Raw genomic sequence first — 26681 nt, 5'->3', positions numbered from 1 at the left:
GAGGCGCCGCTCACCCCAAGGCCAACCGCGAGAAGATGACGCAGATCATGTTTGAGACCTTCAACGTGCCCGCCATGTACGTCGCCATCCAGGCCGTCCTCTCGCTGTACGCGTCGGGCCGCACGACCGGCATCGTGATGGACTCGGGCGACGGCGTCTCGCACACCGTGCCCATCTACGAGGGCTACGCGCTGCCGCACGCCATCCTCCGCCTCGACCTCGCCGGCCGCGACCTGACCGACTGGATGGTCAAGCTGCTGACCGAGCGCGGCTACTCCTTCACCACCACCGCCGAGCGCGAGATCGTGCGCGACATCAAGGAGAAGCTGGCGTACGTGGCGCTCGACTTTGACCAGGAGATGCAGACCGCCGCCTCCTCCTCCTCGCTCGAGAAGTCGTACGAGCTGCCCGACGGCCAGGTCATCACCATCGGCAACGAGCGCTTCCGCTGCCCCGAGGCGCTCTTCCAGCCCTCCTTCCTGGGGATGGAGTCGGCGGGCGTGCACGAGACGACGTACAACTCGATCATGAAGTGCGACGTCGACATCCGCAAGGACCTCTACGCCAACGTCGTCCTCTCGGGCGGCACCACCATGTACGCCGGCATCGCCGACCGCATGTCCAAGGAGATCACCGCCCTCGCGCCCGCGTCGATGAAGGTCAAGATCATCGCGCCGCCCGAGCGCAAATACTCGGTGCCGCGCGCCCCATTCGCGCGCCCCATCGCCTCCCCACGCTTCTCTCACCGCCCACTCCCCTCCTCGCGCACAGGTCTGGATCGGCGGCTCCATCCTCTCGTCGCTCTCCACCTTCCAGCAGATGTGGATCTCCAAGCAGGAGTACGACGAGTCGGGCCCGTCCATCGTGCACCGCAAGTGCTTCTGAGCTGTGACGAAATAGAGGGGGGGGTGCGGTAAGACGCGCGCTCGGCTTGCGCCACGAGCATCGCCATCGGGGCGCAGGGCGGCGGGGCGGGGCGCTGGGCGGCTCGCGCGCGCAATGTATCTTACAGTGGTTTCTGTGAACTATGATCGCAGCATGTTTCGCGTTTCGAGCTTCGACTCCGAGAGCTGTCCGCTCTGCCGTCTGCGGCTCGACAGACGAGGACACGGCGCCGCTCACACGTCCCACAGTCACACAGTGTGGGAGACGGGGACAGGCGCGACAGCGACAGGCCGCCGGCGCGCGGGCATGCGTGGGGGGCGCATACATGGAAATCTCTGCGCAACATCGGAAGATCCTTGGATTGTAGATCGTAGATGCCTTTTAGAGATCTCTTAAGTGGCAAATCTCCTGCCAAGAGCAGCAGTAGATTGAAGAGGCTGGTGGAGGCAAATCTTCTCCGGTGTAGATGCTCGAGAGGAGTCTGAGATCTCGAGTTGGTGCGTGCAGTCGCTTGAGATCTTGCGACAGAGGTGGAGATTCTGACTTCGCGCCAAAGGCGCCTAGAGATCGTGTGGGCCGACTGGAGATTGCAAAATGGCGCGAAAAGAGTGTGGAGATCCTTTTGCTATGTGAATGAATCCATAGCGCATCTCCTTGAAGGTTTGAGCCCCCCTCCTCCCCCGGGCCCCCGAATCGAGATTGGAGATTGGAGATTGGAGATGGAGATCGGAGATCTGACTGAATCCGGCCTAAGATGACGACGTTGGAGATTGGAGATTGAAGATGGAGATCGGAGATCTGACTGGATCCGGCCTAAGATGTAGCGACGCTGGAGGATTGGAGAGTACTGGGGAGATGGAGATCGGAGCCCCCCAGCCCCTAGTGGTGACTCATCGATTTTCTTGTTTTGTTTTTAGACAAAGGTTCTGTGGACTGTGCGCGGACGGCCCGGGGAGCCTCCGGCGCCATTTTAGAAATTCTACCCAGAGGGGTGGTTGAGGGGTTGAGGGTTGAGCCCCCCCCCTCAACCCTTTAGTTGGGGGTTGAGGCCTCCGGGGCCTATTCACAGGCTCGAGCGTGATCACAAGATAAACTGAAACAGGCTGCCAGCCAAAAAATCGCTTCGCCTGCGGCGCGCTCTTGCGCTCCTCGGACCTCGAGCGCAATCCATAAGTAGGAGACGCTCACTGTCGCCATTCAGGCGCCTGATCTTTCATCAGCAAAGCGATGGCCTACCAGGTACGAATTCAGATGCGCGCCCGGCAGAAGACGCTGTGCCGCATGCAGCCACGCAGGCCGCAGAGAGAGCGCAAGCGGCGGTGAACCGCTCGCGAGCGCACACAACGAGCTGGCGGGCGGCAGTGAGAAAGTAGTGGACAAAGTCGACGGTGACGACAAAGATGGAGGTGGCGATGGAGAGGGCGAGCTGGATGATGGGCGGCGCTGAGCCGAAGATGGCGCGGGCGCAGGGGCACAGGCCGGAGACGGCGCGGGCGCGAGGGCGCAGGCCGAGGTTGTCGTCGAGAGTGACGGGATCGCCAGAGTAGTCGGTGATCAGATTGGTCATTTTTTCGCTGCTGCCTGCTGGGCGTGGCGGAGATGTCAAACAAAACAACTTGTTTGGTATTGCTAAAAATCTCTCTCTGAGATGTCCGCCATGAGCATGACCTCGGGGGTGGAGTGCACCTCACCGTAAGGTACCACGTTTGAGCGCGGAGGCTCAGAGCCGGAGGGTGGCTGGCTCTATGTAGGACTGTAAAGGATCAAAACACTGGGCTTCACGCGAACGCTCGCAAGGGACGTAGGACGACAAGATTGAGCACAAGGAAGCTCGAGTATTGACATTGGGGGCACGGCGCGGGATGCGCAGTGCTAGTACACTGTGTGTAGTGTGTAGTATGTGGAGGGAAAGCCAACGAGCACGAAAAAAGAAACAAACCCGCAAGACGCGGCGGCTTCCACGCTCGGCAATCGGCGAGCACTCAAAGGTATCCGACTTCGGCGCCGCCACCCTCTCGCCCCCGAGCACGCGCGCCCCCCGACCCGATCCACGCACCGCCGCGCACCCGCTCACCGCCGGACGCCCCCTCGCCCCGCCTCAGGCACCCCAACTCCTCCTTCCAAACAACAAAAATGGCTGACGACGAAGTTGCGGCGCTTGTGGTTGACAACGGCTCCGGCATGTGCAAGGCGGGCTTCGCGGGCGACGACGCCCCGCGCGCGGTCTTCCCCTCCATCATCGGCCGCCCGCGCCAGCCCGGCGTGATGGTCGGCATGGGCCAGAAGGACTCGTACGTCGGCGACGAGGCGCAGTCCAAGCGTGGCATCCTCACGCTCAAGTACCCGATCGAGCACGGCATCGTCACGAACTGGTGCGCGCCCGCTGAGAAGCCCCTGAGCCCACTTCCCCAGGCAAATCTTCGATTCCCTCGGCCGCCAACCAGCCCGCTTCGTGCCGACTCCGGTTCCTCTCCCCCTCGCACAGGGACGACATGGAGAAGATCTGGCACCACACCTTCTACAACGAGCTGCGCGTGGCACCCGAGGAGCACCCGGTCCTGCTGACCGAGGCGCCGCTCAACCCCAAGGCCAACCGCGAGAAGATGACGCAGATCATGTTTGAGACCTTCAACGTGCCCGCCATGTACGTCGCCATCCAGGCCGTCCTCTCGCTGTACGCGTCGGGCCGCACGACCGGCATCGTGATGGACTCGGGCGACGGCGTCTCGCACACCGTGCCCATCTACGAGGGCTACGCGCTGCCGCACGCCATCCTCCGCCTCGACCTCGCCGGCCGCGACCTGACCGACTGGATGGTCAAGCTGCTGACCGAGCGCGGCTACTCCTTCACCACCACCGCCGAGCGCGAGATCGTGCGCGACATCAAGGAGAAGCTGGCGTACGTGGCGCTCGACTTTGACCAGGAGATGCAGACCGCCGCCTCCTCCTCCTCGCTCGAGAAGTCGTACGAGCTGCCCGACGGCCAGGTCATCACCATCGGCAACGAGCGCTTCCGCTGCCCCGAGGCGCTCTTCCAGCCCTCCTTCCTGGGGATGGAGTCGGCGGGCGTGCACGAGACGACGTACAACTCGATCATGAAGTGCGACGTCGACATCCGCAAGGACCTCTACGCCAACGTCGTCCTCTCGGGCGGCACCACCATGTACGCCGGCATCGCCGACCGGATGTCCAAGGAGATCACCGCCCTCGCGCCCGCGTCGATGAAGGTCAAGATCATCGCGCCGCCGGAGCGCAAGTACTCGGTCTGGATCGGCGGCTCCATCCTCTCCTCGCTCTCCACCTTCAGCAGATGTGGATCTCCAAGCAGGAGTACGACGAGTCGGGCCCGTCCATCGTGCACCGCAAGTGCTTCTGAGCTGTGACGAAATAGAGGGGGGGGTGCGGTAAGACGCGCGCTCGGCTTGCGCCACGAGCATCGCCATCGGGGCGCAGGGCGGCGGGGCGGGGCGCTGGGCGGCTCGCGCGCGCAATGTATCTTACAGTGGTTTCTGTGAACTATGATCTCCTTCCAAACTTGAAAAAAATCTGGTGCAGCATGTTTCGCGTTTTCGACTCCGAGAGCTGTCCGCTCTGCCGTCTGCGGCTCGACAGACGAGGACACGGCGCCGCTCACACGTCACAGTCACACACTGGGAGACGGGGACAGGCGCGACAGCGACAGGCCGCCGGCGCGCGGGCATGCGTGGGGGGCGATGGGGGCACACATGGACATGGACATGGACGGGCAGCCCCATTGCCAGCCGCGACGCGCGCGAGGCACAAGCAGCGCGGCACCGCTGCTACATGGCGCTGTGCGAGCTGGACTCTCGATGTGTGCGGGTGTGGCGGTCGAGATGCTTCCCGGCCCAGCACGCTAGAGACGAGCACGCGACCCGGCTCCACGCGACCTGTCCTCTCGCTCTACGCCATCTTGCCGAGAGAGTAGTCGCAGTCTCTGCCGCCGAGTTCGTCGAGCAGCGCCGCAAAGTCAGTCGTGACCGCCCCCTCGCCCTCGTTCATGCTCCGCAGGTCAAAGGAGCGGCCGCGGTACGCCGGTATCCGCAGCGCCTGCACCAGCACCTCCGCCACGTCCTCGCGCGGGATCGACCGCTCCCCGACGGTCCGCTCGTCATCGACCCCGAGGACGAGCTGCCGCTTGCCGCCGGGCTCGTTGAGGAGGCCGCCCGGGTGGACAATGGTGAACGGCACGCCGCTGTCGATGAGGTACTTCTCCGCCTTGCGCTTCCACAGCAGGATGTCGCCACCCTTCGTCGAGCCGTCCGGCAAGCTCTCGCGCCCGAGCGCGTTCAGCATGTTGCCCGGGTCGGTGCCGCCCATCGAGGAGCAGAGGACGACGTGGATCGCGCCGGCAGCCTTGGCGCCGTCGATCTGCGACTTCTGGCCGAGCCAATCGACGGCCTCCGGCTGGCCGTTCGGGAAGCCAAAGATGGGGCGGCCCGTCGACTCGTCCGTCTCTCCGCTCGGCGCCGGCTTGGCGCTGGTGCCAATGATGAGAGCGTCGCAGCCGGCGAGCGCAGCGGCGATGGCGGCCTCGTCGGTGACGTCGGCCACGGTCACCGCATCGGCAGGCACACCCGACTTGACCAGCGCCGCCTTGCTCTCCTCGCTCCGCACAATCCCGACCGGCTCAAACTCGGGCAGCGCGAGCAGCTTCCGGAAGGCGTGCTGCCCCGTCTGGCCGCCAGCGCCGGTCACAGCGACGCGGAGCGCGTCCAGTGGCCCGACCAGGAGCAAGAGGGATAGACGTAACATCGGGATTTAAGGAGAGGAGTGTGCTCGTCGGCCTGTGGGCCCTGGGCGAGTATACTCGTAGGCGAGTACATAGGAGAGGGTTTTTGCTAAGCTCCCACAAACGTCCCACGGCGGGCTCCCACGTGTGGGATCTGGGACTCGTGGCGTGGGAGCCTCACGACCACACACCTACACGCTCAATCCGTGGGACCCACCGACACCGAGCATGACGGTGTAGCTTCGCGCCCCCGGCCGCCAGCCATCCCCGATGGACCCCCCACGCTCACTCCGCGCTCGGCAGCGCCTCTCATCTCACCGAACCGCCCGCCCGCCGCCCCGCTGCCGACAGGATCCCATCGACGTCGAGCCTACCGAGGTGCTGCCGGCCGCGACCACGGAGAAGCAGATGAAGTGGAACGTCGACTTCCGCGCCGAGATCATGCTTCAGCAGGTCAGCTTCTCGGGCGTCAAGGCCTGGATGACCCACCACGCGAACGTCAAGGGGAGCAGGAGCGTCAGTACAACCGCAAGGAGGAGTGGGAGTCCATCGTCACGCTGGTCAAGAAGTCACCGGCGTTCAAGACCTTTGCCTGGCCGAAGGACGAGCAGGCCATCATCCATTGGATCGAGCGCCAGCTCGCCGCCAACAAGCACCTCTGGACGCCGAGGATGGAGCACAACGAGCCGGCCGAGGCCGGCACTGAGGGCACCAAGTCCGAGGTGGCGCTCACTGAGTTCCAGCAGGTGGGCGGCGCAGCTCCCTCGCTCTTCCTCTCCAGCCCACACCCGCAAGCGCCCTCGCCCTCCCCCCCTGGTCACCCCCTGATCACCCTTAACCGCCGCCCGACCGTCGCCTGACCGCTGCCTGCACGCAGCTGCTTCTGGAGATCAACGAGCACAAGAAGGAGGCCGACCGCATCACCGCCGAGAACAAGGCGGGCAAGGACAAGGCCGGCGAGCTCAGCGGTGCAAATAAGAATAATAATAGTTCTAATAATACTTCGAATAAAAATAATAATTGTAGAGAGAGAGTTTTTTAGGAATACATGTGTTAATTGTATGCACGAGGCTTGTTGTAAACGAAAGAAAAGTGCAATACTTGCCCAAGACATATCCGGTGTGGGTGGCGTGTGTGGGAGGCCCTTAGCAAAAACCCCTTTTCACCTGACCGCTGAGCTACGTGTGGGACGATGGTGTGGAACCTGATCTACACCTTAGCAAAAACCCCCAAGGTACTCGAGTACTAGTAGTATAATAGTATGTACATGGGTAAAGTGGGTTGAGGCGGGCTAGTACTGTTATATCAGGATCCAGTCCCGGGTACCTAGAGACCACGCCTGCTTTCACAGCACAAGCCCTCGCCTCGAGCATGTGCAGCGAAAAGCATCCTAGCATCCTTTTTCCAGACGGATCCCCCCCCTGTGAAAAAGTGAGGCGTGGTCTCTAGAAAATCCCGCCTAAAGGGACGGCGCACCCTTGGTTAGGCTGTACGAGGTTTTCCTCTCGCACCCCGTCTGTTTTCCTTTCCTTTTTTCTCTACAGCACCCTCTCTTTTCCTCTCTATTTTCCCGAGAAAACTCCGTGGAAATCGTCAAATTTTTGGCTCTGAGCCGAGTCTGAGGCTGGTTTGGGCCCAAAATCAGCCAAATTTTAGGCCAACTCGTCAAAATGCCGGGAATTTTGCGGAGAACCCGTGTAGACAGGAGCGGGCCGCGCCGCACCCAATTTTCACCCTTCCGGAAGGCTTCCGGAGCCGGCTGCGCCGGCTGCCGGCCTCCGGAACCCCCTCCGGAAGCGGCGCTCAGCGCGAGCGCCGCTTCCGGAGGCGGCCTTCCGGAGCTGGCTGCGCCCGCTCCCGGATTCCGGAGCGCTCCGGAATCCGGGAATTTTCATGGGAATTCGGCGTACTTGCGGCCATGCTATCACGCCTTGCGACAGCCTGTCGGCGCTGCTGACCGTGCCATGCTGCACAATTGATCACCCGCATAGCTCGCGGCCTTAGTATCCAGCATTCAGTGACGACCTGATCGTACGGCCAGTAGGAAGGTGTCCTTCCAGCTGCGTGCACGCTTCTGACGCAATGCCCGTCACAAACTGCCTCGGATTGGCTGCTGGCACTCTCGAGGCTATGCCTACACAGCCTCGCGCGCATGGGCAGTCAAGAGGGACCACGCACCTTCTCAGGACAGCGCCGGTGCCTCTCTCTTGGACCGGCAAACTTGGTGGTCTCGTGTCACCAATGTGGGACCAGTGCGGCATCGCGCCATCGACAGCTCTGAACTGCGCCTCACCACTGACCGGGAAGGCCGCCAAGTGGGCCAGGACCGGTCGCACATCGTGGCAGCAGTCAGCAGTGCATGTCTGATAGCTAGACCAGCAGCGTCACGGTCGCAGGGTCGGATCGTGTCAAGCCTCTCGCCCGGCCGGCCGCGTACAGACGTCGGCCTGTCTGCTGTGGAGTGATCTGTCGGCGGTCAGCACGACCGATCAGGTTGGAGGTATTGGAGGGTCTATCTGTATGTTTCCTACCTACCTACCTACTCCCACTCTCGTCGTTCTCTCTCCTGCTGTTTCATCCTCTGACTCATCGCTCTCCTCGGCCTCGTTCTATGCGACGGCCGCCCACAGGGATTTTAAGGAGAGGTGTGTGGTGCGCTATCCGTCGCCCACCCTAGGGAGTCTGCCTCTTCCTATCTCTCTTCGCAGTCTCTCGCTGATTCTCGCTGCAACCTTCATGCCACCACGCGGTCGTCCCACCCTCGTCGTTCTCTCCCTTGTCACTTCCTCCTCTGTCGCGTTGTTCTCTTCTGCCCCGTCCTGCGACGCCGCCCTCAGATCATTTGCCTGGCCCGAATTATTTTGTTTTCCAAACTAGTTTATCTCGCTTCACACATCCTAGTATCCGAGTGAGGATACATTGGAATGGTAAAAGGGTCCGTCATGCGTACGAGACTCGTGACTCCACACATGGAGAGTACTCACGGTACGAGAGCACGCTAACATCCCCTGGGGTCCTGCCACTAAAGGCGGAGGGTTGGGACTCAATCAGCTTGGACGAACCACAGGTCCGGAGGAATCCTCGACGTCCTGTGGCCGGCCGCGTCGCCGAAAGGGTTCGCGCCTCAGACCCAGACTAAAGAGAGGGGCCGGCGTACACGCCCGCTCACCCCTTCGACACAGCGCTGTGAATAGCGCTAACGCCGACGGCGCCTCACGTTCTCCTTCTCGGAGCCAGCAGGCTCAGCGACGGCGAGGGCCCCTGCCACAGAGCCCCAAGACTCGATGGGCGGCAAGGTTGTAGGCCGCTCCTCGCTGCCGAGAACGGCGGTGACGTATGAGAGGTCGCCACGCGAGGGCATATCGGCTACGTTAGCCTCTGAGCGCACGTAGACCATCCACACATCGGCTGACAGCCCGCTGACCAGCGCCCAGAAGCTGTGGACGACGCGCGCCGAGTCATCGGAGCTAGAATAGCCCTTGACGATGGACGCGAGAGCCGACGCGTTGTCGATGAAGTGAAAGACGCGACGGTCACGGAAGACGTCCGGCATGGAGTAGTAAACGGCAACGGCTGCGAGGAGCTCTAGTTGGCCGATGTACTGGAGGCGCACAGCAAAGAGGCGCATGAAGTCCTCCGGAACGGCAAGGGAGGAGTGGTACCATGACCCGCCCTCGCCCTCATCGTCGGGGACGAAGACGACGAAGCCAATCCGAGCAGGGACGTCCTCGGAGGGCGACCACATCGCGTCTGTCCAGACTAGGACGGGCTTGCGCCGGCGTCGCCGCCGAAGCAAACAGATCGTCCTCGGCCGCAGGCGAGACCGACCACTAGTGTCGGCCAGAAGCCCGCGCAAGAAGAGAAGAGCGCGACGCAGCGACTCTGGGAAGCTGGATCCTCGGGACCCTTGTGCAGCTCTGTACAGGGGCTGGAGGGCGGCACGCCCGAAGCGATAGGCAGACCAGCACACTGAGAACTGGAGCTGACCGCATAGCTTGGCCGCGCCTCGCGACCCGTCGAACGAGCCCGCGGCCAAGATGGCATCTATCGCCTCAGCAATCCCTTCCACTCGCGCGCTCGAGACGGAGCAACGAACCAGCCGACGGGTCGAGAACGAACTAAAGTCGTGGACCACACCTAAGTAGGTGTTCACCAGAGCAGCCAATGACGATTTATCGTCGCCCACGTTGGCGCCCGAGAAAGGGAAGCCCAAGAGGGCTGAGAACTCCCGCAGAAAGAACTGGCCGCCGGCCGCAAACGAGGGCTCGCATATGGCGAAGTCATCGAAAAAGTGAGAGCCCACGACGGGGAGAAGCCTCACAGAGGCGCGACAAATAAACTCGGCGAGTCTATTGAACTGTATGACGGCCGATTTCAATCCAAAATTGAAGCCTTGTAGGCGAAAGAAGAAGACCCTGCCAGTGGACGGATCCAACTGGGCGAAGATCGTGTACCACGGTTGGCTACACGGCACGCGTCGATACGCGGCCTCGATGTCCTCGGTTCCTAGGAGCATCGAGAAGGAGGCTGCCTCGCCGACTAACTCGGCAAAAAGCGCGGCAGCACGAGCCGGAAAGTCGGCCGTGTCCGTGACGAGCCGCTCAAAGAGGGAAGTAGCAGCATTGTGAAGGCTGTCACGACAGTTGTCACACGGTCGAAGCTTGCCTTTCTGCCATACGCCAAAGCGCATCGAGCATCGCCAAGCCTCACGACCACCGAGGTGGCCGTCGATCTCTGCGACATCATCGATCGAAGCGACAGAACCGATGGGAGACGCCCAACCATCGGTAACCTCCTTCTGAGTCCGATCCCAGAGAGCGACTAGATCGGGTCGCTTCTCGGGTTTGCCACGGAGAGCGAAGAGGCTCTCAGCGACCTTGCGATTCCAGTCGCCGTGTGCAAGCTCGTCCATCGCCACCGAGGCAGGCTGCTCGTACTCGCGAAAGACACCGCTGTCTGGACAGCCGCCGACGCATGGGGCGCCAAGGACTAGGTCCTCAAAGAGTCCCTCGTCAGGCCATCCAATGGCGTCCGCAACACAGGACGCGAATGCATAATGAGGAAGAGGCGGCTTCGCTTCGCGAAGGTGAGCTGGCGAGAAACCGCCAAAGTGTGTGGACCAGCCGAGCAGATCAGACGCAACCTTCGCTATCGAGGAGAGTCTCCCCTTTCGGAGGTTGTGAGCGTTCGAGCCAGACGCAACCAACCACTCCGCCGCCGCCCGCACGTCATCCGGCAGGGACGAGTGAAGCTGGTCGAGGGGGTGAACCATGCCCATAGCCTCAGATATCTGAGAGGCGACCTCCACAGCACGAGCGGCTGGGAAATCGGCCGGATCATGAGGCATGCGCGCCTTGGCTTGTAGAGCCCAAGGCTCGGCCGCTGCCGTCGGCCGACGGTGGCCGACACAGAGCGCGAGCGCCGACAGGATCGCGAGCGACTTTGTGTAGACCTTGGAGGAGCGCATGCGCTCGCGCTCGGCGCGAACTTGTGCCAGCATGGCTGCCCGAGAGTCGTCAGGCGTGCTGGCTGGGAGAGGCCAAGGACTCCTGGACGGAGAACCAAATTTCGTGGCGGCGTGATAGAACAAGCGCCGTAAAGAAGAAATTCCTCGTAGAAAGAGAAGCGGGATGGCCTGCGCAACGCAGCTCAGAAGCTTGAGACGAGGTACAAGTCAGAACAGAGGCGAAAGAGCAGACCGGAGAATCCAGCAAGGAGGGACGGAGAACGACCTCAATAAAGGGCGCTCCACCTTCCTTATCACAACACGCCCACAAGTGACGCTTGCTGCGCTTCGGAACATGGCTCAGGCAGGCAACGACGACCCGCCCACCATCGCAGAGAAGCTCGTCGCCCTCTCCAAGGCGCAAGAGAAGGGAAACGAGATCGCCCTCATGGGCAGCGACGGTGCCCGGCCCGAGTACGCCATCCTCGCGGAGCGCGCCGCTGAGCTGACGACGGAGGATCAGCCCAAGACGGCGGCTCGCCAGCTCTCCGCCCTCGAAGATGAGGGCGGAGAGCTCACCAACGCGTGGCTTGAGGACGTCCTGACCCAGCTCCGCGACATCGAGGAGCCCGAGGGAGGTTGGAAGGTGACATCTGACGGGGTCGATTGGACCGGCAGCTGGGCGAAGGGCCAGCTTCGCCAGCTGATCAAGCAACTCCGCAACCTCGCCGAGGCGGAGGAGAAGGCGCGGGCCCTGCTGGTCTCTTCCTCGACGACGCTCCCGCAGACGCCAACCGAGGTGAGCGGAGGCAGGGCGCCGGCTGCCCCGATGCCCGCTCCATCCCGTACAAAGGAGGAGAAGGACCTCGAGAAGTTCGCCTCCGCGCGGGTCTGGTGGCAGGCCCAGCGGGCGGCTCCCCGCGACGCCTACCACCTCCCGTCCAAGGATATGGTAGTCGCCTTCTCGCCGTATGACAACGGCGAGGCTCCGCCGCCCCTTCCGCAGCTCTCCAAGGTGGTGGCGGCGGGGCGGCAGCAAGAGGTCGCCAAGGGGCGCGAATCGCCACTGGGAGACCTCATCAGTGCCCTCCTCGCGCTGGCCATCGCATACGCGGGCCCGCTGCCGGCGAACGCCACACTCGCCGACTGCGACGAGGCGACCCTCGACGTGATGGACACGAGCACGGGCGAGACGGAGAAGCGTGCCCCGGCGCTGAACTCGTCGATTGCGGACCTTGCGGTAGACCGCGTCGTCGCTGCGCTCGGGCCTCTGGCCCCGAGCCAGCAGGAGGAGTATGCGAGGTCCATCTGGAATGAGCTGATCGCGCAGCATTCGGCGCGGCGCGGAAGCCTGACGGCGGCGCTAGTCGCCACGATGGCTTCCGCCGAGCTCATCGCGGCTCGCAAGGACAAGCGAAAGGCGCCTGCGCCGCCGAAGAAGGACGTGGCGCAAGCCGCGAAGGAGCCCACCGCGAGCAAGGGGGGGAAGAAGCCCCGCCAGCCATCGTGGGAGGGTTTGCCCATCTGCCCCGCCTGGAAGAAGGACGGCGCGTGCCACGCGTACCGGCAGCGCAGGTGCAACGAGTACCGCCACCCGCCCGAGATGAAGAAGAAGACGGCGGAGCGCTCGGAGGCGCCCGCGGCTAACGAAGAGTAGGGGCACGCATGGCGCCGCCCAGCGCGTTGGCACGCCGGGAGACGCGTGTGACCTCGGCAGAATGATCATAGGTCGGTGGTGGTGGTGAACAAGCACCATCGCCGCCAGCGCTCCCCGAGCGACGTCGACATCCAGCGGGGCTCGCCGTTCGGTAACCCGCTGGTGATGAGAGGAGAGAGAGAGAGGGACGCGGTCGTAGACGGCTACCGAGAGATACTAGAGGAGAGGGCGACGGCCAGTGAGGCTGCAGGGCGCCGCTGCCCGCCGTTGGCGGTCGACGAGGGCGCGAGAGAGGTCACCCGAGAGCGGAGAGAGGATGCGTTCGCAGGAGTGCTCAAGCGCATGTTGGCTGGGGAGCAAATCCGGCTGGTGTGCGCATGCGCGCCGAAGCGGTGCCATGGCGACATCATCGCGGCACGTCTCCGCCGCATGATGAGAGAGATTGTGGATTAGATTCGACGAGAGCAGTCTTGTGTAGTACGAGTCGACCCCACGTTGGAGAGGGTGGGTGGGAGAAAAGAAATCTGTGCTGCCGCCGCTCTGGCGGTCAGCAAAAGAGGAGCACGCTGCCATGCAGAGCGCTCGCTAAACGAGGCGGTGAAAGACAGGCGCGTCCTAGACGCCATAGCGTCCATGATAAATAAAACCACACGCAGCGAGCTGCGAGGTCCGGGGAGAAGATGGAAGTGTCATGGAGGTGAGTCCTCGTGTGAGTGGCTTCGAGAAACTAGTGGCCTTTCACGAGTTGGGGCCCCCACCCCAATCGTTATCGGCGGACTAGTTTATCTCGCTTCACACATCCTAGTATCCGAGTGAGGATACATTGGAATGGTAAAAGGGTCCGTCATGCGTACGAGACTCGTGACTCCACACATGGAGAGTACTCACGGTACGAGAGCACGCTAACATCCCAAAGCAGAGAGTGGAGGAGCGAGAGCAGAGGGGACTCGACACCCAATGAAGACGAAAGAGAGGGACGGATGTGCGCGACAGCCCATCAGGGACGCGGGACGAGACCCGACGAGAGAGAGGGACGAGGCCCGCGCGCTACGGCGCCGCCGGAAGATCGACGAGAATGTCGTAGTCGGAGCGGTCGCCAGGAAGATCGGTCCACGGCCGCCCGAAACGCGCCAGACCACGGCGAACGGCTAGAATCCACCGACGCCGCACACGAAGCTGCGCCCGGCGGCGGCCCTCGCGGTTGGCGCCCGCCGTGTACCGAACACGCATGCTCTGGTCGTCAGCAGCGACGGCCGGAGGGGCCGCGACGCTCGGCGCAGCGCCCGCATGGCCGCGCCGCCGCGGAGCGAGATGCGCGATAGCGCCCTCGAGCGTCAGCTCGCCGTCGCCGCTATTGGCGTGGGCGCGGCGACGCCAATGGCAGATCTCGTTTTCGTCCTGAGGCGTGAAGGCGATGTCGGGCGGCGCGTGGTGAGAGACGACGGCCCCCATGTCGGCTGGAGAGCCGTGAGACGAGTGGGGCGTGCAGCCGAGCTCCGACCACCGCTCTTGGCCCATGCGCAGCGGCGGCTCGGACGAGAGCACGTAGAGCGAGCGGACTGCGTGCGCCTTGGGGGCGACGCGGCCGTCCACGAGGAAGTCGGAGGCGTAGCGGACGTCTCCCGCGTAGCCGCGCGGCGCCGCGAAGGCGGGCAGCAAGTATGGCCGGCCCAGGAGGGCGGCTCGGTGCTCGGGCCACCATGCCCACGCGCCAAGGAAGCCTTCCGCCGGAAGGTACACGTCGATCGGCGCGCCGTCCTTGGAGAAGGAAGTAACGAGCATGACGCACTGCAGGTCCTCGAGGGGACCGATGCACGCCCGGAGGATGTCCACCATTCGAAGACTCGAGAACAGCCCCAGTACGATCGACCGGGCGAAGAAGCGAGCGGGCGTGTCGACAGGAGACGCGGCCAACTCCTCGAAGTGGCAGTAGACCTTGATAGGAAGAGAGCCCGAGCGGCGCTCGCGCCGCAACTTCCTCCCCGGCGGCGCTGCGGCCTCCGCCACCACGGACCCGATGGAAATGGGAAGCCCAAGGTGGCGAGCTAGGAACAAAAGCCCGGAGCGCACCCCGTCACGTACTGTCGCCCCGCCCTGCGATCCCCTGTTCGCCGAGCGCGCCTTCGCGTCGACCCAAATCAGAAAGCGGTTAAGGAGGACAGGCGAAGCGGGGAGTCCTCCATCCGGGAGGCCGCGCTCGAGGGCGAACTCCCTCAGCCGCTCGAGCGAGCGCCTGGCGTTGCCGAGGACAGCGCCGTCCGCCCCACCCTTGAGCTTGACGGTGGCGACGAGGGCCTCCATCCTCTCGGAGTCGTCGGGGACTTGGGCGAGGCCTTGCTCGCCCCCGAGGAGGTCGAAAACAGAGGACGGAGGCAGCTGGGCGGCCAGCCATCTCGCGGCTCGATCCAGCTGGTACGCCTGGACGTCGGCGTGCGAGGACATCGCCTCGCGCTCCTCGGCTGACGCTCGCCGCCTCTTCCCGCGTTGGGAGTCGCCCGACGGGCCGACGGCAGAAGATGTTCGTTGACGGCACGAAATGGAGGGCTGCGCGGAGGGCGCAGGCCCCAGGCCAGCGGCCCCGAAAGGACGGCCGCGCGCCGTCAGCTCCGCTGGGGGAAGAGCGGAGGCAGCCACGCTAGCCCTCGATGGCGCAGGGACGGGGCCCGAGGGCGCGAGCCTCGCGCCCACCCCCGGAACAAGGGCGGGCGTAGGCGTGCGGCATCCGATGCCCGGCGGCCTCAACGCGGCGCGCATCGGAAGTGCGCCGGCCGGGACCAGGCGCTCTCGGGATGGCCTGGCGAGAGGCGGTGCCCGTCCCGTCAAAGGGGCCGACCTGCGCGTAGCCACGCTTGGAGCTGTAGCCAAGCCGAACTGCGGCGGCAAGCGTGGCCGACCGGAGGCGCCACCAGGAGGCGCCGCTGGCTGAAGCCTGACCGCCCGAGGCGGCTCGTGGCCGATCGGCCACACGGTCATGGAGAAAAGAAATCTGTGCTGCCGCCGCTCTGGCGGTCAGCAAAAGAGGAGCACGCTGCCATGCAGAGCGCTCGCTAAACGAGGCGGTGAAAGACAGGCGCGTCCTAGACGCCATAGCGTCCATGATAAATAAAACCACACGCAGCGAGCTGCGAGGTCCGGGGAGAAGATGGAAGTGTCATGGAGGTGAGTCCTCGTGTGAGTGGCTTCGAGAAACTAGTGGCCTTTCACGAGTTGGGGCCCCCACCCCAATCGTTATCGGCGGAAATGTTTCACAAAGAGAGAATCTTACAACAAAACTCCCTCAAAGAGAGAAAGCGAGAAATTAGCCAAGAATTTTCACTTAAGAACACAACGCACTCTCTCACATGACAAGCGATCCCACGACAGCGATTGTGGGGACTACATGACCTGTACGTGAGGGCGGTGGAGGGGCCCGTCCGCAGAGCTAGGCGGCGCGGGCACCCACACACTCCCACGGTCCCACCCCACCACCCAGAGCTCCTGTGCCACTAGCCGCCTCGCTTCCGCGACACGGGATGGCAGGCACGACTCGGCAACCGCGAGCCGCTCACTCCCCCAGTCCCATTCCAGCATCTTCCCCGCCTCCTCCATCCACCGGGCGGATCCGCTCCCGGTCCCGCGCCGCCTCCCCCACCACCTCGCGGTCGCGATCGCTCATGCACATTTCGAAGGAGCACCGGAGCCACTCTCGGAGCGCAAAGTCCTCCTGGTCGGCGTCGGGTCCCTCACCACGCGCCGGAAAGTTGGGTCCCGCACCACGCGCCAGCGGGTTGGGTCCCGCACCACGCGCCAGCGGGTTCACCCACGGGCGCGTCTCCACCACCCGATAGCCGTCGCCGTTCGTCATCGCGAGCTCCTGCGCCCGCATCGAAGAGAAATCCGGCTGATTTATTTAATTTGAAAGAAATGGACGCGCCTCGCGCGTCTGCCTAGTCATCATCTACCTGCGCAAATCCGTACAATTGTAACAACCTGGGCCGCCAACGACGGGCGGGCGGCGCTGCGGCGAAAGCGACTGCTTGCTGTCCGTCTTAGCATCGCCTTGAGCCTTCGTCCACTCCCCGGCCGCGCAAGTCTTGTGCTTCACACACCCGCCGAGGGATGCGAGCATGCACGCTACAGTGGACGCTCCCCACGACTCCGTGCACGCTGGCACCAAAGCGGTCTATGCCCGCCGATGCGGATACCTCAGACCTCATCACCTTCAAGCCCAACGGTCTCGCCTCGACGGCGATGATTGCGACCCTGCAAGGCACGCTCAAGGGCAGGGACGCCCTGCTGGCATGGACGCTGCTCGTCCTCACGCACACGATCCAATTCTGCCTCACGTTGGGATCGATCAACACCTACTTTGTGTCGCTCGTGCAGGGCAACTCGACCGACTTCTCTTGGGGCAGCACGTTTGACGCCCACTCTGGCAAGCTGGACGTCCTCTCCCACATTTGCCTCGTCGTGGTCCTCCTCCTCTTCCCCTTCCTTCAGCTCGCGAGCCTCTTGGGCATGACGGCCTTCAGCGAGGCGGCGCACACCTTCCTGCTGCTACGCAGTCTGCTGAGAGCCCGCCCGAAGCTGAAGAAGGCGGGATCGTGGGTCCCAGGCATTTGGGTGATTGTTGCGGGAGAGGCGGCGTTCGTGGTACTGGTCGGAATGATCTTCCCCATGCTCATATTTGCCACGGCAGCAAAGGTTGCGCTCAACACCGACTTCAACTTTTACTCGCTCGCCACGACAGCCCTGGTCGGGAAATTCATTATGAACCTCGACGAGACGGCGCTCCAGCTCGTAGAAACCTACAAATGGACTGACGCGAGCCTGGCGGGGTCTTCGGTGATGTACGTCGGTAAGGCCGCGGACGCCGCGTGCAAGAAGCTCGTCAAGCGAGTCGGCTTGCTTTTGAGCTTGAGTGAGCTGGTCATGATTATCGTGATGAAGAGCGCGTTGACCGTCAGATTGCTGTGGGCCGTGCCGGCGATGGGCCTTGTGAGCATGCTCCTTTACGAGTACCCGTTCACGCCGATGGGCCAGTGGAATTCGCTGCAACGACTGGTCCCGCTCGTGTGGTCGCTCACGTTCGCTGCGGTCGTTGTCATCTACAATGTGGAGCTCTACGATGCGGACGGCGCGTTGTATCCTCTCATGTTGGCGAGCCAGTTCCTGAACGGTTCCTTTTTGGGCTAGGTCGGAGGTGACTAGGACTCCTAGGAGGTTTTCAGCTGGGACGTTCTACATTCATAAAACGCGGAAACCGGAATGGCGGACACGAGAGACTTATAAGGGTAGGAAGGGGCAACGGGGCAACCAGTATGTGGTGTGCCAACCCCTATGTGGTGAGGCGGCGCAGAGTGTGCCGAAACGGGGGAGAAAACGGGCACTTCTGCGCGCCGGCGGCGGCGCAGATCTGCGCCGAAAAGTGCGCCGCCGGCGAAGATCTGCGCCGTTTTTTGCGGGGGGCGGCGCAAAAGTGTGCCGCTGAGCCCTGGTGTCGAGGTGTCGAGGCTCGGTGTCGAGGGTGTCGTGCTGCTGTCGAGGGATAGAGGTGTCGAGGCCTGTCGAGGCCTGTCGAGGCCTGTCGAGGCCTGTGTCGAGGCCCATCGAGGCCTGTCTAGGCTGGGACCATGCTTGTCCGTGTCGAGGTGTCGAGGAGTGGTGTCGAGGGTGTCGAGCGGGTCGAGCGGGTCGAGCGGGTGTCGAGTGTTGTCAAGGTGTTTAGCGTCTAAGGTGTCGAGGTATCCAAGGTGGCAGGATGCAGTTGCAGCCCATAACAAAACTTGGGCCGCAGCTGCAAAGCTGTTTCGTCCCTTAGTTGCAGCCTTTCAAAGTTGCACCCCTGTTGATGTACCGTAGCACAACCTGTGAGCACAACCAGTATACTCTGTGGACATTTGAGGACATCAAGCTCACTAGCGCCAGGAGTCATTGCCACTGCACAAGGTGCTGTACAGGCGCAGCACCTAAGGCTACAGCACACCCCACATGCAGCAGCGTCGCCGCTGCAGCGTCGTCGGTCGCCGCTGCAGCGTCGCCGGCGCACAAAGGTCAAAGCGCAACTGACCACAGCGCTCATGGCACAGGCTGGTGCCATGAGTCAGTGGATATTGCCACTGCACAAGGTGCTGTCCAGCAGCTAAGGGCTACAGTACCCCATCGCAGCAGCGTCGCCGCCGCTGCCAGCGTCGCCGTTGCAGCGTCGCCAGTGCACAAAGCGCAATGGACCACAGGTCTGCACTCATGGCACAAGCTCACTGGTGTGAGGATCATTGTCACTGTACAAGGTGCTGCGCAGCACCTGAGGGCTACCTGAGTACTGCCATGGTTGCTACATTGGTCATTGCAGGGGTGCAACTGAGCTGCAACTTGAGCTAGAACTTAAGAGGCTGCAACTGAGGGATGAAAGCACTGCCAGCCAAGTTTGATTGCTGCTGCAACCCTGATTTTCTAACTCTGTGACTCCAATGGGTCTACGTCTCTGCTGTGTTAGGATCATCAGAGGTGTCGAGCGGTGTCGAGCGGTGTCGAGCGGTGTCGAGCGGTGTCGAGCGGTGTCGAGCGGTGTCGAGCGGTGTCGAGCGGTGTCGAGCGGTGTCGAGGTGTCGAGTTTGGCACCTTGACACCGGCGAGCATGGTCCCAGCCTAGATGGTGTCGAGGGGTGTCGTGGTGTCGAGGGGTGTCGAGGGGTGTCGAGTTTGTCGAGTTGGCATGGGGTGTCGAGGTGTCGAGTCGGTGTCGAGGTTCGGTGTCGAGGTGTCTGTCGAGGCCAGGCCCAGGGCTCAGGTGTGCTGATTTCTCCCCCGCTTCTGCACACGGGATGGCACAAACTGGTTGCCCCTTCGGTGAGAAGGGGTATGTCGGTGGCGTCGCACCGACTAGAGGAGCGAGAGTGCCAGAGAGAAGACAAAAACCCATGATGTAGCAATCTGCTAGCAAAGGCCAAACAAAGCTCTCTCTGCACTCTGGACGGGGTACAGAGAGAGGGGTACAACTCGACAATCTGAACATACTAAGAGCACCTAAAGGAGCAGGGCAGACAGCTGTGAAGCGCGGGCCTTCTAGGCCCGCGGGTAGTCTCCCCCCATCCCCAGGCAGGGCCTCCAGGGCTCGCACGGAACAAGGCTGTGAACAGGCTGAGGGCCCAACAGGAGAATCGTGCTTTCAGTGGGGTTGTTTGGGTTGGGTTGGTTGGGTTGGGTTGTTCCGCGTGAGGTTGGGTCGTCGCCGCGAAGGGTGAGGCCTCGACCGCCGCCGCTCACGCCAGCGGACGGCCACCATCGGTGTTTTTGGCTTCGCCACCGTTCAAAGCGTGCGCAATGCGCTCGCCGGCATCGAGCGAGCACGCCTGTCCGACGAGTGGCTTGCTGTGTGGACGCCTTCTTGTGGCTCTCGCCGAGAGCGTTTTGCGTCCCGGCGGGTGGGAGAGCATGTGTCGTCTGATGTGTCACTGTGTGCGTCACATCGGTCTTGATAACAAGCACGGTCGATCCGTCAAAGCGATACACTCGTTCCTATCACGCTGGAAGGCTTGCACGGAGCTCTGTGCCGGCACACAGAAGAGCCGTGCGGCAAGAGAAGAGCTCGATGGGGAGCGAGAACCGTCAGATTTTCAGGTGTAACCTGAAGTCTGTCGCGATGCACTCAATCCCTCCCGAGCGAAAGCCTGTGGCTCTCTCGAACTCGTCGATATATTGCGGATAAACTGCTCTTCCCGCATAGCTTGCAGAGTCAGAGAGGCGCAGTGGCGCAGAAAGGCTGCGAGTGCTCGACGAGTCTTGCGAGCTGCGCGGTCAAACCTGGGGGGAACTGACCGCATCAAGGCGGACTTCCGAAACCTGGGTGAGCACCTCTGGCGGTTCTCGCTCCCCATCGAGCTCTTCTCTTGCCGCACGGCTCTTCTGTGTGCCGGCACAGAGCTCCGTGCAAGCCTTCCAGCGTGATAGGAACGAGTGTATCGCTTCGACGGATCGACCGTGCTTGTTATCAAGACCGATGTGACGCACACAGTGACACATCAGACGACATGCTCTCCCACCCGCCGGGACGCAAAACGCTCTCGACGAGAGCCACAAGAAGGCGTCCACACAGCAAGCCACTCGTCGGACAGGCGTGCTCGCTCGATGCCGGCGAGCGCATTGCGCACGCTTTGAACGGTGGCGAAGCCAAAATCACCGATGGTGGCCGTCCGCTGGCGTGAGCGGCGGCGGTCGAGACCTCACCCTTCGCGCCGACGACCCAACCTTACGCGGAACAACCCAACCCAAACGCAACAACCCAACCCAAAAACATACACTGAAAAAGCACGATTCTCCTGTTGCCTTCCCTGGGACCCTGTGTTGCGTGACTGTTTCTGTGCGATTTCGGGCCCGGGGTTGTGCGTTTATGTGAACCAGCGGAGCCGGTATTTTCTTCTCAATAACAAGTAGAAAAAGAATGCTGGATTCCTGCGGTCATCTCCGGCGCGAGCCATGCGCAGACCTCTCCGCCGCTGTCCACGCTCACCTGCGCGCCAACCAGCGCCGATCCGCTGCGAAGAGCGGCGCTGGCCACACCTGGGGCTCGCGCCAGGCTGGCGAGGCGGAGGGCGCGCCTCCGGCGGCCGCCGCCGCAGCGGCAGCCGCGAGAGAGTGGGACAGCTTTGACCCTGTGCCGCCCGAGGTCGACGGAGCGAGTGGAAGCAGCCGCGCGCCCAAGCGCTTGCGTCGCAAGGGACCTCCGCCGGCAGCCTCACCCGCACAGCTGCACGCGGCCGGCTTTGCAGTCGGCAAAGTCTACCGCATGGCTGCCGACGGCTCGCTCGAGCGATCGGGGCATGCGGCGCGGCGCGACGTGAAGCGCCGCGCGCGGCGCGAGGCCAAGGGAGCCGCCAAGGAGGGCTGCAGCGCCGCCACGCCACGCGAGGCTGGCTCCTCGGATGGCTTCGCCGCCGCCACGGCGTCCTCTACGGCGGCTGCAGCGCCCGTCATGGCGGCGGCGGTGACGGCTCGCGCCGCCTTTGAAGTGGACCCCTACCACGGCAGGCGCGTGCCTGTGCTGGAATCGGGCGGGCGACAGGAGAGGCCGCAGGACGCCCGGCGCAGCGGCGGGCGAGACGCGTTTGCCTCGCTAGAGCAGCGCGCAGGAGAGGTTGGCGGGAAAGGGAGCAGCAAGGGGAGCAGCAAGGGCGGCAACAAGGGAGGCAGCAAAAGAAGCAGCAAGGGCGGCAGCAACAGAAGCAGCACGGGAGGCAACGAGGGGGGCAGCGATGGAGGCAGCGAGGGAGGCAGCAGCAAGTCGCGGAAGCGCAAGCGCAAGCACGAGGTGGCTGAGGCGGAGAGTGGCGGCGGTGGGGAGGGCGGCGGAGAGGGCGGCGGAGAGGGCGGCGGAGAGGGCGGCGGATGCAGCCGCAGTGCAAGCGGCCGAGCGGGCAGCGCAGACAAGCGCAAGAGGGAGGAGGGGGCGTCGGGTGGCGTCGAAGCGAGCGGCGCCAAGAGTGGCCAAAAGCGAGGCGGGTCAAAGAGGAAGCGCGCCGGGCCACCCGAGACAGCGGAGTCGGGGCTAGCGGCGCCGGCCATCACCGCTGACGCCACGGGCACCGGCTCGCGCGACACGCTGCGGCGCAAGGCGCAGCGACAGAAGCGCAAGCAGGCCGAGGCGGCCGAGGCCGCGGCGGCTGCAGCTGCGGGGACGGAGGCGCCTACTTCGGCTCGACTGGCCGGGACGAGGGTGGAGGGGTCGGAGGCGGCGGCCGAGGCGGCGGCGGAGTATGGCGCGGGCACTGCCTCCGCGACGCCACTCGCTGCGGCGGGTGGGCGAGTCGGGTGCTGGGCGGGTCGAGGCCGAGGCGCGGCTGCTCGGGCGTTGGGTGGGGGTGGCGCGGCGGGCCGCGGGGCGGGCCGCGGGCCGGGGCGGCGAAAGGCTGCCTTTGTGTACGGAAACTACGACAACTACTACTCGTACCGGCTGGTGCCCGCCTCACTTGGGCACGGCTCGCCCGTCGACGCGCGGCTGGGCAGCTTCCGCGCCGAGTGGTTCCGGGGGCGCGACGTTTGCGACATCGGCTGCAACGCGGGGCTGCTGACTGCGTCTGTCGCGCGCATCTACGCAGTCCGCTCCATGACCGGGCTCGACATCGACGCGGCCCTCGTCCGCCGCGCGCGCACCCTCCTCGTCCCCGACGGGGGCGTCGCGCCGCCCCCCGTCGCGCCGCCGCCTGCCGCCGCACCCACCGCCGCACCCGCCGCGAGCAAGACCGCCGACCCGATGCTGACCAACGACGACTTTCGGGCCATGCTGCTCGGTCGCGCCCCCGGCCCGTCCCCCGCCCCTGCGGCGGCCCCGGCCCCGGCCGCGGCTGCCTCTCCGCCCTCCTGCGTGGTCCGCTTCGGCAGCGCGACAGACGAGTCGACGCCCTTCGAGCCGGGCGCCGCTTACCCGCGCAGCGTCCGCTTCGCGCACCTCAACATTGCGCAGGAGCCGCCTTCGGAAGGCACACCGGGCGAGGTGAGCCCCCCTCGCACACACACCACCTCCCAGACCTCGCAGACCTCACCGCACGCCTTTCCGCCCAGCTCGCCTCCCACGCCCTCGTGCACAGCAGCCTTCACGCACCGCCTCGCCCCCTCTTCGTAGGGCGAGCTGCGCGGCGCCTTCGACACGGTCCTCTGCCTCTCCACCTCTAAGTGGGTCCACCTCCACTTTGGGGACGAGGGCCTCAAGTGCCTCTTCCGCCGCGTGCACGCCGCCCTCCGGCCGGGCGGCCTCTTCCTCCTCGAGCCGCAGCCGTGGTCGTCGTACCGCAAGAACGCCGGCCTCGCGCCGCACCTGCTGCGGAACTACGGCGCCATCCAGATCAAGCCGCCGCAGTTTCGCGAGCTGCTGCTCGGAGAGATCGGCTTCGCCACATGCGAGGAGCTCTCCGCCGCCGCGGCCGTGCCGCCCGCGACCGCCGCCGCGCCAGCAGCGGCGCCAGCAGTCGGAGCGCACGGCGCCAGAGGTCCTGGGTTTGCGCAAGGCGCGCGCGGCGGGGCGAAACGCCCGCTGCTGCTCTTCCGGAAGGGGGGGGTCTGAACGACGTGATCCGCAAAAATAGCGTCTGCGGTGAGTTTGAGTACCGTATGTTCCTACGTGTTTAGTCGGAGCACGGAGACGATAAAACTTAAAAACACTCAAAAAAGACTCTCTCAAAATAATGAGTATGAGCTGAAGAGAGACAACGCTCAAGCCTCAACGGAGTTAGTCAACGATTCATAATAGTTAATACATCGCGCGCACACCATCTCGTCGAACCATCTCTGACACCATCATCCATCAAGACGAAAAGAATCCGGGCTCACTATCCGACCCGCTCGAGACTCGCGCCCCTCCGCCGCCGTCCTGCTCAGAGGGGGCAATCTCGGTGATGGCGCCGCTCTCCAGCGCGCCTATCGTGCATCACACACACCACAAGTCAGCGTTCCGCTCACGCTCGCTCACACACATGAGACGCCCAATGCTCTGAGCGAATTGTCGGCAGGGAGTCCGTGTGTGTGGGTAAACAGTGGCCCGGCGCGCCTAGGTGACAGTCGATCGGCGGCCGCCACTGCACCTGCCCAGTCTTTCTGTGGCGATAGTAGGGGCAGCCGTCGGCGTCCTCGTGCTCGCGCCACCCGCGCGCCAGCTTGGCTCGCGGCTTGCCGCCCGGAGAAGAGCGCATGGACGAGCGGCGCCCGCGGCGGGAGAAGAGCGGCGCACCCTCGGGCCCCCAGCCTCCGTCGTCGTCGAGCCTACCCGTGCATCGCGATCCTCGCTAACGCGGCGTTCCTCGGGCGCAGGCTACCGCGGCCGTCTGCGACCGCCTGTAGTCGCTGGGCCGTGCTCCGCCGTGCAGGGGCGCGGCAGCGAGGGGTGCCCCCCGCCAAGCCAAGGAGAGGGAGAGCGAGAGGAGGGCGGCCAGGCTGACGAGCAGGAGAGCGAACGACCTTGCGCGACACACAGATCAGCATGGGGAGGGCCGGTGTAGTACATGACTGTTAAGGGCGAGTTGCGGGGGCTGCAGGCGCGCCACGCCGAGAGGCGGGTCGGGAAGGCTCCACACAGCGGAGGCACAGGCACAGCGTCTGGCAGGCCGCCAGCAGCGGCTGAGGAGTAGCACGAGGGCGGGCTGCCCAACCGCCCGTCGCTGGAGATCGCAGAGAAGCAGAGAATGAGCATACAGCCCAATGCGACGACGCCTGTGCGGATACCGAGCAGCTACAAAAGCAGAGCTAGCTGAAGACTGCTCTCGATCGATGCTCTCGGCGAGCATGTGCGTGCGTGCGTGTGCCACGGTGCTTGCGCCGCTCACCGACGATTCGCAGCAGGTCCACGCCCGTTCTCTGCCACTGTGGCGCGCCCGAGTAGAGCAAGCAGCAGGCCGCCGCGACGCCCCACGCGCCGCCGGCCCTCATCAGCCACGGCAAAGGTGGCTCGAACCAGCCGGGCGTCGCGTTGTCGAGCCACGGCAGGCAAGAGGCCTGCAGCAGCAGCAGCGACACAGTGGCGAGAGCCCGTGCCTGTCTGTTCACCGCTAGCATTTGTGTGTGGAGTCGAGCGGACACGAAGGCGGAGCCGGCACGCCCAAGATCTCGCGACTGCGGCCAGAAGAGCGAAGAGACTATCACGCGCATCCCACTCGCCCGTATTACAAATCAGTTTTCCCTTTTGTCGACGCCGTTCACAGGCCTGTCGTGCGGGCGGGCGCTCACCCCGCGACCCTCGATGTCCTCCTGCTCCTTCCTCGACGGCGAGATCGAGGTCGAGAAGGTGTACCGCGACAACGAAGTTGCCGCCGAGGTCCGGATACCCATCGCGCCGTGGGTCGGCGGCACGGTCGTCACCGTCGATTTCGGGCCGTGCCAAGTCGAGATCCCAGAGTCCGAAGTCGAGGGCGCCTCGCTGCTTGGGGGCGTGGCGATCCCGCACAGCAAGCAGGCATCTTTTAAACTCGAGCACCCCGACCGCGCGGACGAGTTCGATAGCGTGACGTTGCAGGCGCCGATAGCATAGCAGAGAGCCCCGGCACGCGGACCACAGCTGTGTCGCAAGCAACCAACCCACAAACCGGTCCTTGACGCACCCAGGCGGTGCTCTCCAAGCCCGAGACGGCGCGCTGCCGCCTCGAGGACTACATCAAGCACCTGCGCGACGCCACCACCGTCTCGTGCCCCTCGACGAAGTCCTCGGTGCTGCGTTCGCCGCCGCCGCCGATGCCGTCGCCGCCGCCTCCAGAAACCTTGTTGGGCCTTGGCGCGGCGGGCGGCGGCGTGCTGGGCGGGTCCGCCTTGGGCGCGAGCGTCCTGACGGAGGTCGGCGCCCACCCGGTGGCGGTGGCTGTCGCCCTTGTGGGCCTCGGTGCGCGCCCCCTCCCTCGCCACGCGCTCGCGGCAACTTCCGCCTCCCGCACACGGTTCCCGCGCCGCCTCACCGCCCCCACCGCCCCCACCGCCCCCCGGCATAGCCCCCCCGGGGGTTTTGGGAGAGCCCCCCCCCCCCCGAAAAAGGGGCCTGGGGGTTTTTTTTTTCTGCCTTTTTGGGCCTGGCCTTCCAAAAATTTCCCCTTTTTTGGGGGGGGGGGGGAAAGGGAAACCCCCCCAGGGGGTTTCCGAAGGGCCCCCCCCCCCCCCCAAGCCAAGGGCCCCAACCGGTCCCCGTTTTTGTTGTTTTTTTGGACCCCCCCCGTCCCGGTTCCTGTCGGTTTTTCCGGACCCCCCCCCCCCCCCCCCCGCACTTACCCGCACCAGCCTGCGACGAGAGAGCCCGAGGCGACCCGAGGCTGTGACCCGAGGCTGACACCCGCGCGTAGGCCGACGACCCGTACGACGAGGACGAGGACGAGGACGACGACTACGCGACGCGGTACGACTACGACGGAGAGTACGCCGGCAACCGGCCGGGCGCCGGCTACGAGAGCCGCCAGCACTCGAAGCAGTATGACGCGAAGCAGAGCCCGTCGAGGCGA

General features: G+C 64.3%; 11 protein-coding genes across 11 annotated transcripts; 7 read left to right on the top strand and 4 right to left on the bottom strand.

Annotated features, from left to right (window-relative positions):
- Positions 1-35: 35 nt before the first annotated feature.
- EMIHUDRAFT_110294 (putative actin) lies at positions 36-885 on the top strand (the record flags this gene model as incomplete). Its single annotated transcript, XM_005788613.1, has 2 exons — positions 36-695; positions 772-885. 2 exons carry the CDS (start codon positions 36-38, stop codon positions 883-885), a joined length of 774 nt encoding a protein of 257 aa, XP_005788670.1.
- A 1972-nt stretch (positions 886-2857) lies between these two features.
- On the top strand, positions 2858-4442 carry ACT-1. Its single transcript, XM_005788702.1, has 3 exons — positions 2858-2886; positions 2988-3257; positions 3371-4442. The coding sequence occupies exons 2-3, from the start codon at positions 3019-3021 to the stop codon at positions 4266-4268; spliced, it is 1137 nt and encodes a 378-aa protein (XP_005788759.1). The 5' UTR covers positions 2858-2886; positions 2988-3018; the 3' UTR covers positions 4269-4442.
- EMIHUDRAFT_362530 (hypothetical protein) lies at positions 4437-5687 on the bottom strand. The gene has a single exon (XM_005788612.1). The coding sequence runs from the start codon at positions 5656-5658 to the stop codon at positions 4807-4809; it is 852 nt and encodes a 283-aa protein (XP_005788669.1). The 5' UTR covers positions 5659-5687; the 3' UTR covers positions 4437-4806.
- Positions 5688-5816: 129 nt separating this feature from the next.
- On the top strand, positions 5817-6716 carry EMIHUDRAFT_455102 (hypothetical protein; the record flags this gene model as incomplete). The annotated part of the gene is made up of 4 exons (XM_005788611.1): positions 5817-5869; positions 5987-6381; positions 6513-6603; positions 6706-6716. Coding segments are annotated over exons 1-4 (501 nt in total), but the record flags the coding sequence as incomplete, so codon positions are not given.
- A 4720-nt stretch (positions 6717-11436) lies between these two features.
- Positions 11437-12738, top strand: EMIHUDRAFT_226518 (hypothetical protein; the record flags this gene model as incomplete). Its single annotated transcript, XM_005788610.1, has 1 exon — positions 11437-12738. The coding sequence occupies one exon, from the start codon at positions 11437-11439 to the stop codon at positions 12736-12738; it is 1302 nt and encodes a 433-aa protein (XP_005788667.1).
- An 825-nt stretch (positions 12739-13563) lies between these two features.
- Positions 13564-14232, bottom strand: EMIHUDRAFT_362529 (hypothetical protein). The gene has a single exon (XM_005788609.1). The coding sequence runs from the start codon at positions 14188-14190 to the stop codon at positions 13786-13788; it is 405 nt and encodes a 134-aa protein (XP_005788666.1). The 5' UTR covers positions 14191-14232; the 3' UTR covers positions 13564-13785.
- A 2050-nt stretch (positions 14233-16282) lies between these two features.
- On the bottom strand, positions 16283-16603 carry EMIHUDRAFT_226516 (hypothetical protein; the record flags this gene model as incomplete). Its single annotated transcript, XM_005788608.1, has 1 exon — positions 16283-16603. One exon carries the CDS (start codon positions 16601-16603, stop codon positions 16283-16285), a length of 321 nt encoding a protein of 106 aa, XP_005788665.1.
- A 299-nt stretch (positions 16604-16902) lies between these two features.
- EMIHUDRAFT_226515 (hypothetical protein) lies at positions 16903-17913 on the top strand (the record flags this gene model as incomplete). The annotated part of the gene is made up of 1 exon (XM_005788607.1): positions 16903-17913. One exon carries the CDS (start codon positions 16903-16905, stop codon positions 17911-17913), a length of 1011 nt encoding a protein of 336 aa, XP_005788664.1.
- A 5053-nt stretch (positions 17914-22966) lies between these two features.
- EMIHUDRAFT_226514 (hypothetical protein) lies at positions 22967-23773 on the top strand (the record flags this gene model as incomplete). Its single annotated transcript, XM_005788606.1, has 4 exons — positions 22967-23003; positions 23103-23206; positions 23336-23568; positions 23698-23773. The coding sequence occupies 4 exons, from the start codon at positions 22967-22969 to the stop codon at positions 23771-23773; spliced, it is 450 nt and encodes a 149-aa protein (XP_005788663.1).
- A 510-nt stretch (positions 23774-24283) lies between these two features.
- Positions 24284-25324, bottom strand: EMIHUDRAFT_455101 (hypothetical protein; the record flags this gene model as incomplete). Its single annotated transcript, XM_005788605.1, has 4 exons — positions 24284-24468; positions 24541-24663; positions 24747-24915; positions 25029-25324. Coding segments are annotated over 4 exons (771 nt in total), but the record flags the coding sequence as incomplete, so codon positions are not given.
- Positions 25325-25415: 91 nt separating this feature from the next.
- EMIHUDRAFT_455100 (hypothetical protein) lies at positions 25416-26680 on the top strand (the record flags this gene model as incomplete). The annotated part of the gene is made up of 3 exons (XM_005788604.1): positions 25416-25714; positions 25804-26080; positions 26524-26680. Coding segments are annotated over exons 1-3 (705 nt in total), but the record flags the coding sequence as incomplete, so codon positions are not given.
- Position 26681: the final 1 nt, after the last annotated feature.

Source organism: Emiliania huxleyi (assembly GCF_000372725.1).
Source record: "Emiliania huxleyi CCMP1516 chromosome Unknown EMIHUscaffold_133, whole genome shotgun sequence".
NCBI lineage: Eukaryota > Haptophyta > Isochrysidales > Noelaerhabdaceae > Emiliania > Emiliania huxleyi.
This window is presented reverse-complemented; position numbering and strand designations above follow the sequence as displayed.

Excerpts from the sequence above, each read along its gene's own strand:
- ACT-1 (XM_005788702.1), top strand. The coding sequence starts at position 3,019 with ATGGCTGACGACGAAGTTGCGGCGCTTGTGGTTGACAACGGCTCCGGC. Across the intron at positions 3,258-3,370 it reads CACGGCATCGTCACGAACTG|GGACGACATGGAGAAGATCT; the intron begins GTGCGCGCCCGC and ends CCCCTCGCACAG.
- EMIHUDRAFT_362530 (XM_005788612.1), bottom strand. The coding sequence starts at position 5,658 with ATGTTACGTCTATCCCTCTTGCTCCTGGTCGGGCCACTGGACGCGCTC.
- EMIHUDRAFT_362529 (XM_005788609.1), bottom strand. The coding sequence starts at position 14,190 with ATGGGGGCCGTCGTCTCTCACCACGCGCCGCCCGACATCGCCTTCACG.